Source organism: Anopheles stephensi, chromosome 3 (assembly GCF_013141755.1).
Source record: "Anopheles stephensi strain Indian chromosome 3, UCI_ANSTEP_V1.0, whole genome shotgun sequence".
Classification (NCBI taxonomy): Eukaryota; Metazoa; Arthropoda; class Insecta; order Diptera; family Culicidae; genus Anopheles; species Anopheles stephensi.
The window spans coordinates 50236169-50249102 of NC_050203.1; the positions used below are offsets into that span (position 1 = coordinate 50236169).

Sequence of the window (12934 nt, forward strand, 5' to 3'; positions counted from 1 at the left end):
AAGTTAATGCGATTCCATTTCTATTTTGTTCAATCTGACAGCACTGTCATTTCAAGGTGTCGTTATTAATCTTTCTATCCCACTATGCATCTTTACCAAACCAAATGATTAACCAAAAACTGCCTATAAAATGGCAACTTTTGTACTGAATTAAGTGTTTTTACGGATAGTGTAATGAAGCAGTTTCATAATTTTAATAGGAACTGTTCATCGAATTTTAGCTGACGTTTATGGTGTCCATGTCGTGGCTGTATTATCGAACTTGCGAAGAGACTTAGAAACACAGCTAGCCTTTTGCCACAGCCTCAAAGCAATGGGAATGATTCAGAAGATGAGAATTTGAAGATCATTTGGTGGGATTTGTTTGAAGATTATTTTTTGGGATCAGCTAGGTGTGGCGTATTATGAGTAAAACTGCAGCCCAACTAAACGATAACAGAGGAGGTCTACCTTCAATAAATGATGTGTTTAAGTCAAGCACTGAGATTAAAATGAAACGCATTTAGACACGTTTAAGTGGAAAGTCTTACCCCATGCGCAGTAGAGCCCATACATTTCACATTCTGATTTAGATCACTTCCGATTTCATCATTTTCGAAGTGATGACATTCGTTTCATCTTCCGAAGCGATCGATGCATGATGACCGATCATCATGAGCTACTTTTTTTCGTAAAAATATCCGAAAATTGCCAAAATGATAGTAATTAGCCATGAAAAGTACTTTGAGCACTGAATGGATAATCAAGTTGGCAGACACAAACTTCAATTTGGACATAATAAACCCGACTAACATTTTTCGAGTTATGATTTCTAAAAAATACGGCCAGGTCGTTTCTTATGAAAAAATAAATAAAATATCTTAGAACTGTTTATAAAAATTCGACTTTGTAACCCGTTACCGATCTTAGTTTGTCGAGCGGTATTAACCATTTCCCAATTCTACTTGGAAAGGATTGAAAGCTTGATGAAATTTACTCGTAGACTGTGAGCTTCGTTAAACATCCTCCCACCAACTAACGAGTCGGGCTGGTGGAAACTAAGAAGTAGCTAGAAATAAATAAAACCCAACTTTCAGATCGAGAGAACGAGAACAATAAATTAAGACAGTGCATTGAACAAGAAAAAACTAAGAAAGACTCCGTAAATCATTGTGGCAGGTGGCGCTGAATAATTGAATGAGTTTAAACTCAATTAAGGCTCAATAGTTGACCATGAGAAATAAGCTTCCCGAACTAGGTGTAATGAAAATGTTACGAGGAAAAGCTTTATCAATAAGAGGGTGAAAGAGATGGAGTGAGCGATGGAATCGGTAGCAAATTTTCTTTCGGTGGCAAAAGCAAAAGGAGAAAAATATTTTTCACTTCCTTGAACGAACCACGAAGAAATGGTCCTTTCATTCGCGTTAGTGTTTAAATTCCTATCTGCCACTGCGAGGTTTTTACCCCCGGAACCAGCCCACAGTGTTATACGATCAAGCCAGGCATAACTTAGAATTCGCAGCTCGTTTTCCGATTTAATCTTCGTTTTGTACCACGTTCAGTCTTTCCACGTTAAGGGCGATTTTTTTCCTGCCGTGCATTCGTCCTTGTCGTCAACCAGATGGAACCAGACACTTTTTCCAGCCCGAATAGCCGGCAACTAGCTCACTTTAACAGTCTGAAGATGTGAAGGTACAAATGGATTGAAAAATGTGGATAAATGATGTAATCTTTATTCTAGAAGCATGGGCAGACTCGTGTCAATAGGTTCGTTATGAAGTTCAAACGGGAACATTCTTTCGCAACTGATACTTTTTTTCCTTTACATCAATTGTTTAAAGCTCTATCTTATTGACTGTATTTCAAACACCTTACCATGTTCATTGCATAGTTAGCGGGAGTTAGGGCAAGAATGCCATGAGGGTAAATGAGCCATCTAGCAATTTTTTAGTAAAAACATTGAGAAGCTGAAACAAAGAGTCATTGGTACGTGGGGAAGCCAAGATAACATGGAGCTAAATATTTTTTTTGTCTTAAGCTATATTTATTGAGAATTAATCCAATAAGAATGTAAACTTGGTTATCATATTCTCGAAATATTAGATGTGGATTTAGAATCGTGTTTGGATCGATCCAACGAGGAATCGAATCCCAGCATTATATCCGGTCAACATTTTTTTCATCACTAGTTTGCAGTGAAATAGGATTGTTTTTAGAGGCGGTTAGGATTGTTCGATCCTTAAACCTTAGCCTGGGTACCAGTGGCTAGAATGAAAACAGTAGCACAGACCGTAATCAAAAGGAGCTCTTCAGCGACACGAACCAAGCATTGACAGGATCCCGAAGTTTTAGGGACAACAGTCATCCAAAACTTGAAGCCCAAGGAGCCAACCTACAGCCTGTCGCCAGTTTGTAGTTAAGTTTTAGCCGTTACGAAACTATTTTTAGTGAACAGCAAAGGGAGGAACTGATAAACAACATTTAGACTTGACATGTACTTGTGAATCATCTGAAGTAAGCAGAAGAATTCTTTTCTTAACAAGGCAAACTTGTCCAACTTTCTACTAAAGGATGTTAAGCTTTTTAGGCATATAATGGTCTAAATCACGTGTCAGATGAAGGTGGATGGAAAACTTTCAGGGCCCTTTGCTATCACCAAGGGCCTGTGCCTGTGAGATGGATTTCGGTGGTTGGAGCATCAGTGAGCATCTAAAGCTCTTCTTGTTGGCCTAAATACCTCATAGGTCATGCCCAGACCGTCCACATGGACAGAGGAGGCGTGGTGGGCTCAAATTGAGATGGTTTGAGTAAGTAAGTAAGGCAAACCTCATTCCCAATTGCTATGCTTGCTATGATACACGTTTATTCGACCGTCGTAATCAATCAGAAAAATGAGCTTTGAAGTAAATTTACGTAAACAATTGCAATGAAAAAAGCTGGTTTTACGATGAAGCTACATTAGCTGCAAGGAAACACATCGATTCGCATTAAACGTAAATGAAAGAAGTGAACCGTTTGGTTACTGTTGATTAAAAAAACTCGAACACCCTATGCACAAGTTATTGGAAAGCAATCGACTCCGATTGCCACAGAAGCAACAAGCATTACACGCCCGTACTCCCATCCCATTCGCTGGTGCTTCAACTGCAGGGAAATGATTTTGTAAAATGCACAGCTTGAAAGTAATAACGTGCAAATTGTAAGACATTCCTCGTAAAACACATTGTCACCGATCGTTTGCGGTGTGCGGTCGCAATTGGCCGCAAAAGTTATCGTGTGCTGTTGGTTTCGGTCGGACAGAGCGGAGCCGGATTGGTTGCGGTGCAACTGTGCTTAATGTGATTGGCGAGCGAGAATTGAAACAATCGCTGCAGAGTTTATGTAAGCAAGGTTGCTTTCCCAAGAAAACGGATCCTTTTTCTCGTCATTCCTCGACGTCTTCGGGAGCCTTTAACCTGAAAAGGGGGCCACTAGCCGGTGGATGTGTGTCATAAGGAAAGCGGCACCGAAAATGGGAGCTTGCAAGGGCAGAGTTAACATCGTTCGTGTAATGTGTCGCAGGGCTAGGACTTTGGTTACCGAATTGGTGCACCGTCGGTCCGTGTGTCGTTAACAGAACTCTTCGGTCCGATTTTGAAAGCGATTACATTTGGTGGAATGCATTCGGTAAAAGAGCAGAGAGAGAGAGAGAGAGAGAGAGAGAGAGAGAAAGAAAAACAATACGAAGTGCATCCGGCTGCTGGAACCGTTCCGTTTGCACTAGGAACGTGACCTGCATCAAGAGCTGGAACAGGTTCAACCTGGCCCTGGACCATCGAATAATAAACTCAACCACACGTTTTGCCTGGATTATGTTCGTTGGTTATGTTATGCTTTTACAGCACCGGCGAACGAGGCACACGTTTCGGCAATGGAGCTCTCCGCGCTCCTGCCTTGAGCCTTGCGTGACAAACGTCGTCCCACCCTTCGAAGCCAATGGACCGAAAGTGAGTGGGAAATGCCGCGAAATAATAGCTGCCTACAGATGGAGCCAGCATTTCAAGAATGAACCTTGAAGAAATCCACAAGGACCCATTCCTTACCGACCTACGAGAGTACCGCGAGCTTCTTCTAAATACAGCTTCCAGCACGTGCTCCAGAACAAATCCGCGCTACATTGGTTCTCATTTTACGTTGTTTTACGACGTCTAAGCTCTAGCAAATCTGTTGCCGTTGCTCCGGTTTCTGGAAAACTTTGTACTGAGTTCCACATTGCCCCAGCCGGAGAGGTATGCCGAGGGGAAGCATAACTGCACTTCCGTACAGTACAGCGTAATCCTAGCCAGTTGCCGTAAATCCACCCGCTCACACTATGCAGACTCTAGTCGATCGTTCAAACTACGGCCCCGGAGTTACCTCAACATAACCTATTAGTAACTCTGTCGTTTAGGAAATTAAAATTGTTCTTGACCTTTTGGATTACTGGCCAGTTTGGACAGCGATGAAAATCCCCTAAATCCTAGCCTTCTGTCCAAACACGAAAGGATCATTGACCGGCCCTGAAGCTGCAGGATGAGGTGTTTTTTTATAACCTATTTTACTTCACTAGCTCCTGACCACTAATGGATCATCAACATCTTTCGGTTCAGAGACCTGTGTCCCGGGTTTTTGTGGGTGTCTGTGTGTGTCCAATAGCTGTCGTTGGAGCGTTGAACTTTGTAAAACCTTGGCGAGCGTTCGTGACTTGACCGTACCGTACCATACCGGGGTACATTCGGTCGAGTACTTCCGTGAAAAACTATCCCCAGCCCCATGCTCGTTTCGGAGCGAACAAACACCCCTGGACATCTGTGGCCGGGTGATGATAATGATGATGGCCATTTTTATTGAGTTTTGACTGCCACTTGACAGTTTACAAAGCTCTCGGGATGAGATTTAAGCGTGAGGCAAACGACAACCGTGCCGGGAGTAATTAATGCTAATGAAAGCTGAAAGACCACCGGGGTGGGTTCCCGTGCACCAGGCACGTTCCCCGGGGCTGCCGAACAGCATCACTTACCTGTCCTCGAGCTTCGAGATGCGCTGCTTCAGCTTCGCCTGGCTGGCGGAATATTCGGCCAGCAGGCGGGCCAACCGAAGGTTCAAGTTTTCCACCGTCTGCTCCAGCCGGGCCACCCCACTTTCCAGCGAATCTTGCGTCTGTTGGGCATCTGTTGGGCAGGGGTTGAGAGAACGAGAGAAGCAAACACAATCAGAAAATGGTGGTGTGCCGCAGGACGGTATGCAAATGTCGAATGTTATCACGCTGCATCCGGTTTACTCACTGGCAAAGACCGCTTCGTCCAGCAGGCCATCTTTTCGCAATAATTGACACCCACGCTCGGTCAGCGAAGCTCGGGCCTCCGGATAGTCCGCCAACGTTTCCCAGAGGTCACGCTTCGCCAAACAGAACAGATCGGAATAGCCTGCGGGAAGAGAGCAAACGGTAGCGAAACAAAATCGAACGGTGGGTGGTGCTCGGAAGTGTGTAACTGTGAGTCCAATTATCCTAGTCATCGGAACAAGGATGGCAATAGCGGCTGAACCGGCGGTCGAACCGTATCGATCAGGTCGATTGCTTTAATTGGCAATTTTTGATACCGATGCTCGATGTCAGCGGACGACGACCGATGGTGCTTCAGGCACGTTGCGATGTTTATAATTATTTATGTTTTCTTTTTGAGTAAGTTTGAAGTGGCGATGGATGATGATCAAGATGAAAGTGTTTGGAGTTGTTTTTTTTCACAACAAATATATAATTACATTTCGCTTTTAGCTGAACGTGGGAGATGGATAACTGCATGCGCACATGAATGAAAAAGTATAAGTCTTCGCATGGGGATATAAATCTAAATTTGGAAAGTTGATAGATGGAATCCTTAAGACAGCCGAAAAGTAATCGATAACACACAAACAAACTTCACGAATCGCCCAACCCGTAGCGAAAACCTCAATTAGAAAATGAGAGCTGAAGGAAGCGAAACAGCGAAAGCATAACGACGAGGTACTAAATTAAGTAAACTTCCCATAAAGTACTGATTTCGGCTGAAGGATATTCAAATGGGTGAGCCTAGAAAGCCCGTAGCCTTAGCGTATTTGCGTAACTCGCAACTTCCAAGAGATCAGTCAAAATTTTTGTGCACTGCTCAACAAAATCAAGACGCTTAACGGGTCATTGGGCACGGTTGCTAGTCCCGTCCTTTTTTTGCTCCACTTTTTGTCTGTCTCTCAGCAAACAGAGCCCAAGATTACTTATGAATTATTCACTCACTGATGAAGATGACGATTAAATAAATAAAAACGAGAATTGGCTATGCAGCAGATTGCTTTTTTCCTCTCTCTGCAGTCGCATCATGGTTGAAGCACATGATTGGGGGCGGCGGTAGTATCGGTGGTCGGAATGGTTCGGGTTGTAATTAGAGGACTTACTGCTTTCTTGGAAATTCTTGGGATTGTAGTTTTCTAAGAACAATTTTGAAGGGGGCTGGTTTGTTTTGCAGCTAAGAGATTATGTTAAGACATCGTGTGTAAAATGTAAAGTTGGCTTGAGCAATTTGAATTGAAAGTGTCAAATTTGAGGATTGTCAAACAACCGAATAACTCTTATGGACATTTCAATTCAATGTATGTGATGGCTTTCGTGTAAAAGAGCATCATTACTTACCGATGGAGCGCACGTTGGCTGTCCGTCGATTTCCGGTGCGATTGCCCGCAATTTCCAGCACCGAGACCTCCCCAAAAACGGAACCAGCGCCAAGCGTAGCCAGCACCGTGATGCCATCGTCCGCCACCACCGAAAGACTCCCTCGCTTCACGATGTACATCTCCTTGCCGACGTCACCCTTGCGGCAAATGTAGTCACCGGGACTAAACACCTGCCAGAGACGCGCCAGTCGATACTTCAATGTTAGTGGACACGTGAAACAAGACACAAAGCTTCTCGGCGTCATTCGCCCCTCTCGGGAGATTCATCCCCCTTGCCGGGCTTTGACCGTCCAAAAAACTTACCTGCAGCTTGAGTTTCAGCACCAGCGCCTCCAGCAGACCCGGCTCACAGTCCTGGAAGATGCGGACCTGCCGCAGCGTGTCCATGTGTACCCGTATCGCAATCTCGGCCTTCAGCTTGTCGGGCAACGCGGCCAACACACGCTCCTCGTCCAGCGCACCACTTTGCGCCCAGGTGTAGGCAAACCAGCGTATGACCTGTGGGTAGCACCAGCACCCAAACAACCGCCGGGCACGATGGGTGACAGCAGCAATAACGAAAAAGAAAAACCGGGACATAGAGAGCATAAGCATGACGGGTACACCTCTCCCGGTGGTGAGCGTACGTACCCGAGCTTCCAGCTCACCGCCAACCTTCCGAAAGGCCATGTATTGCTTCACACCGTCCATCCGGTTTTGGAACTCGACCCGTGTTACGTTCATGTTGGATATCATCGAACCAATGTTTCCTACGGGCACAAGCGATAGGTGTAAGTAGGAGCAGAACGTATCCACGAGCCACGAGCTCGGTGTGCAAGCGAATGCAATGGAGCAAATACGAGCAGACGAACGGACGGACGGGAAGAAGAGCGAGTGCTTCTTCTAGTGTGATTAATCTGTTCGCAGATTTCAGGGAGGGAGTAGGTTAAGGGAACGGGGAATCCGGATTGAGATGCGATATCGATCCACTAGAGGTTCTTCACACCTCACAGTGTTTGACGAATGCTCATCGGAATCGAATTTTACAGCACTGAGTGCCAACGAGATATCGCACAATTCGGGTGGTGTGGGAGAAAATCAATATTGACGTAGTGGGAATCATAGTAAGAATAAGATTTTTTTTCTGTCGTATTGGAACTTAGACTAGACGGAATGTCAAACACCTCTGGAACCGATCAATTAGCACCAGCAAAAGGTTTAATTAATATGCTAAAACCTAAAGCTCTCGGAAGGGAAAAAACCCACCCCTTTCAGCTGTACTCACCGACGATGGTGGCAAAGATGAGCACGCCGGCGAGAAAGTCCGCCACGACGAACAGATACTCGGCATCGTTCTCCGGCGTTGGCGTTTCGCCGATCGTGGTCAGCGTCAGCGTGGACCAGTAGAAGCTGTAGATGTATTGCCGCGACAGGGTAAGATTCTTTGGCCCGTTGATGTTGTACACCCAGTTGTCGGTGCTGAAGCCGAGCGCGTAGCTGATGGCGAAGTACAGACACGCGTTCCAGTGGATGAGTACTAAAATAGCTAAAACAACCTGTCGATTTGCAAATTGACCCCCGGAAACCGTATTAGAAAAAGATTGTTTGAGCTGTCCGTGACCTGGTGCACACTCACTTTACATATCCTAAAGGCGTTCGGGTAGCCGGTGGCCGTTTCCGTTCGATCGAACCATTCCCACATTCTTGGAAGACGCAGTAACCTATTAATTCTAACTATAATTGGACACGGCAGCCGGGTGGCGGCGCAGGAACTCGGCGCCCACCAGATGTAGGCCAGATCGGTCGGCAGCATCGAGACGATGTCGAGCCACCAGCGCTGCTTGGAAAAGTAGTGCTTCCGTAGCTTGGGTGCATCGCGCACCAGCAGTCCCTGCTCCAGGTACCCTGCGGACGAGACGGGATTGATGGCATGCGTTCGATTAATTCACACCGTATAAAGAATCCAATCAAATGGGTTGTGCTGGATTAACACTGAGATCTGTGTTTTAGTTTGTTGGAGTAATGTGTGGTGAGAAACAGTTCTTCAGTTACTGGTGATTGACAGCCTAATTGAGAATTCCCGCTGTCAGATTCAGAATTCCGATAACGACTCATGAAATGCAGACTCTTTGCATGGAAACATTCACTCGATTCTGGCAAACATACAACACTTCCAAGGCTAAACTTTTGACCCAGCCGCAGTTGAATGATTGATCCCCCGGCAGAATGGCTTGAAATTCCAGCTGCTTGTTTCTCAATTGAAGGCCGGGAATGCTTGTCATTGAAATGTTTGTCATCAAAGAGAAAATTTCAATCCCGAGCGAGCGCAAACCGTTGCAGTAAATTCACAGCAAGAAAAAAAAAAAAACGTTCCTAATAGGCAAAGGATCTTCCGCGCCGACTGTGTTTCGTGGGCTTCGGGGTTGTTCCGGGGGTTTTTTCTTGAAGTCTGTCAATTGTTGCTTCCTTCACGTTGCCGCGCGCAATCCTTGTCATGAATTGAATTTCGGGCTGATTTGATTTATGCTATTTCTGACGCAGCAGCACAGCGCGCGGGAAATGACGAGATTTGAGTAGATTGTGTTTTACTGGTTTATTTCTAGTTTTGCGAGCAGATGACTTACTACGCCGGGAGGGTGTCTTGAACCGGCGTGCCTCCGGTGGTGTGGTCGTGGCAGAAACCCCAGCTTTCTAGGGCATCTTCATGCCACCTCTTGCCTGGCATTCCAGAGTCTTGGTAGGGTTAATGTTTCGGCTCCAGCGAAAGGATCCCTTTGCCAGGGATGAAACATGCGGGAACCAACCCTCACCCATTGGATAATCAATAAAATATATCTCGTGCGTCACAAAAGGCTGCTCTCCATATGCTTTTGGGGGGAATTTTCTTCTGCATGGGGTCGATGTTTGACGGCAGCCGAACAGCCATAAATTGATTGATTTTCCTGTTTGCTCCCCCACTTATGTACATGTTGGGGCCAGCATGTGAAAAGCTCTTGCGTGTAGTATTTTAATTTCGATCAAGTAAGCACGCCGTCGCCGGTTTCCCCAAGCTTGCTTGTTTGTTGTACAGGAACGAGCAGAGGAAGCCGTGTGCGCGTGTTGGAGGTTGAGATCAGGACGCGTGTGAGGCGTCTTGCAGGAAAAGTTAAAGCTTATTTCGTGGCAAATAGCCGGGGTTGAGTCGTGTATGTAATTGGAGACTTTTTCGCATCACTGAGACGCGTCATCGATGATGATGATGGTGATGTGGTGACCTTCTACGACGTGTTCTTGTGATCTTCACAATTGAATGGAATTGATAAAGTCGTTGTTAAAGAGAGTCAGTAGATGGAAAGTGTGTGTAACTCTTTAATAAGATCTTTTCCGATATTGTCTCCCAATAAAATAATTTAAATAATATTTTCTCATCTCATAGCAATCTCAAGCACGTATCCTTCCTGGAAATGACTGCAGTCCAACTGCAGTACAAACTAAGTGTTGGTCAATCCTAATCTCCCACAAACCCGTTCAAAGTATTTTGCACCCGGCACCACATCTCAAGGGCAGAAATAACAATTACCACCCGTTCGGTGAAAACGATCGGAAAAAAACAATTACATACATATGCCCATGCGCCTGTTTGCTGTTGTGGCTGCTCGAGATGGTCGTCTGATAGCTACTAAAAGAACATTCCGGAAGATTTTTCACTACCCAAGGCTACCCAACCCCGTACGGGCTTGGTAGCAATCGAAGAAAAGCCCTTCCGGGGAGACAACCGCCACAAATCACTACACTTTCCCCCAAAGCCCTGTTTCGCCCTTGCTCCCCTGATCGGATGCTCGGAAGCAGGATATCCCAACTGGGTACAAATGCTACAAGCTGACCGAGGCACAATTTAATGAATCATTCGTTCGCTTGGTGCAAGATGGCGTGTGCGAGAAGCGAACGGAGAATGAAGTTGCCTTCGGGTGTCTCTCTTGCTCTCTCTCCGGACAACCACTCCGACAGCCACCATTGTTCGCATCTAACCCAATCTCATTTTCCTAATCTTCGGAGAAAGCCTCACAGAGATCCCGGACGAATGCGGTAGAGGATGGAGCGGAACAATGTAGTTGCCTGCATTTAAGTCAGGCCAATGTCGGATCCTTCCGCTAGTGCGATGGCTCTGCACTGCCGAGCCAGTCCCGGCTAAAGGATACCGGCGTGACCTTCCGGAGTTGGCATCGCATTGGCTGCTCCGTGTCAGCGCCCTGTCTCCGGCATTCGTTCCCGCAAGCGAATCGAATGGTGTGCACCAGGGATCGGGCGGGAATCCGGGTTGTGCCAGCAGGAAATAAATTATCTGGCCCGGCGATCGATTAACCTATTTTCTAGCTTAAGCAACAAATTCTTGGATCCGGATCCCCCGGAGGACTGGCTGCCAATCCTCCCAATCCGGGCACGGATGTCGGGTGCAGGAAGCATTCGTCGGACCGGCGGGACGTACCCAAAAGGACACCGGTCGAGTTCGGGGTGCACATTGTCTTGAGAAACGGTGTGTCGAAGATAGCCAGGTCACGACAGTGGCCGAAAATGGAGAAGTTTTCGTATAATTTTCAAAGGCAAGCAACTTTTTCGTGCCTCTCGGGCTGGGAATGGTTGAGTTTCGCTGGGTGTGATCGAAAGTCTAAAGGATGGCATAAAGCAGAGCGCTTCTCGGAAGCGGAAACGGACAGAGCGGCACAAAGGGGCTTCCGGTAACGCATTGTCAATGGTATCTCCGACCGATGAGCAAAGTATTTCCGTGGCTTTCTCATTCGCAGTAGTACGGAAAACGAGTCAACCCAGTGGGAATTGGCAGCTTCTTTAGCACACACAACAAAAAAATGCCGTGTACACCATCCCGGTCGTGGAAATGATGGTTTGCGGTAATTAAAGCAAGAGATCCATCGAGATTACAGATAATTTGTGAGTTATGCCACATTCTGCGGTCGAACGGGGAATTTCGGTGTACTTTGCTCGTGCCTCAGATTCTTTGCTAGACGAAAATAAGCTTCCGTTGGCGGTATACGTTCCGACACTCCCACTCGCTAGGTCGGTTTTGTGGTTTGTCCAACTTTTGCTCGGTGAACGGTGGACTGCACACGGGTGGACGACATAGTCACACGTGAAGGTATCCCTGGGCGCACAGTACCGTAGAAGCACGTGGGATGTTGTTGTTTATGGGGCTTCTTGAAAGACTGGCTGAGCTTTTAGCAAATGAACGGGGCGGTTGGAGATTTTTCGCTTCTGCTCGTGCCAATACCGATGCTGGCGAGCAGTGGAGCGAGCGTAAGAAAACATCAGCCACGATTTTACCGCATAACAAAGGTGATCATCGGGGGATTACACTCATTATGGCGATATTCATCCAGTGCAAGGAGACGGAAAAACGGTTTAGAGGGAACGTATGCCATGCTGGAACTCTGGAACATGAAATGTGGCCAATTTAAATGCACTCGTTCGTTTTTTCTTCTTTTCGTCGCACGACCTGATGAAGACATTTGCTATCTGCAGATTTTATCAGCGTAATTTGCTTATTTACACACCAATCGTTGCCCCATGCCTCATGCTACTTACCCTCATGACAGTGCACCAGCGTGTCGGTCAAGTAGATGAAATCACACAGATAGTCTAGGATCCACCACAGCACGGAGGCTTGTTTGTTCAGCTCCCAGAAGACCGCTCGTCCTATCACAAATATGATATTGTATAGTACAGCCAGCGAAACGACGGACAGCCACTAGAAGAGCCGGGAAAAAGAGAAGCGTTTGTCTTATGAGTCGACGAGGATTTGCGCTAGGAGTGGAGCGTTTGAACATGTTCTAAAGCTATTTTGTAAATTTGTGTTGAGGAATTTTCTTTATATTTTGTTATCGAATGGGGTTGTGAAAAATTCTTATTAATTATACTTCCCTTTACGCGTACAGTAGAAAGGATTCACTTATTAAAGCAAAGCTCAGAATGTAGGTTAACTCTTTCATAAAGTTTCTTTTCTTTATTGCACCTTGTTGCTTTATGACCTCCGAGCGCTCTGCATATTTCGCAACCAGAGCACTGGTAATGAACCTCGATAACGACTTATTCCGCACGTACGCGTTCCCGTGTAGAGGTAATGGATAATATTGACTTGCCTCGCGAAACCGACGAGTTTGGAATGATTAATCAATAAGCCGAATCCTGAACCATCATGCCTGCCACATCGACATTAACATTAATCCTTATTCACGCGGGTATCTTGTGCGTCCTCACGGCG

At 46.1% G+C, this 12934-nt stretch overlaps 1 protein-coding gene across 6 annotated transcripts in view; it reads right to left on the reverse strand.

The window, feature by feature from the left end:
- The window catches only part of LOC118514526 (cyclic nucleotide-gated cation channel subunit A), a 117766-nt gene that overhangs the window by 6035 nt on the left and 98797 nt on the right, over nt 1-12934 (reverse strand). For all 6 annotated transcript variants that reach the window (XM_036061500.1, XM_036061501.1, XM_036061502.1 and 3 more), the window contains 8 exons: nt 12259-12421; nt 8318-8586; nt 7967-8237; nt 7333-7451; nt 7006-7200; nt 6662-6872; nt 5283-5423; nt 5018-5168 (listed from right to left, as the gene is read on the reverse strand). In XM_036061500.1, the coding sequence (XP_035917393.1) occupies nt 5018-5168; nt 5283-5423; nt 6662-6872; nt 7006-7200; nt 7333-7451; nt 7967-8237; nt 8318-8586; nt 12259-12421 (1520 nt within the window). The remainder of the gene's footprint in view (nt 1-5017; nt 5169-5282; nt 5424-6661; nt 6873-7005; nt 7201-7332; nt 7452-7966; nt 8238-8317; nt 8587-12258; nt 12422-12934) is intronic.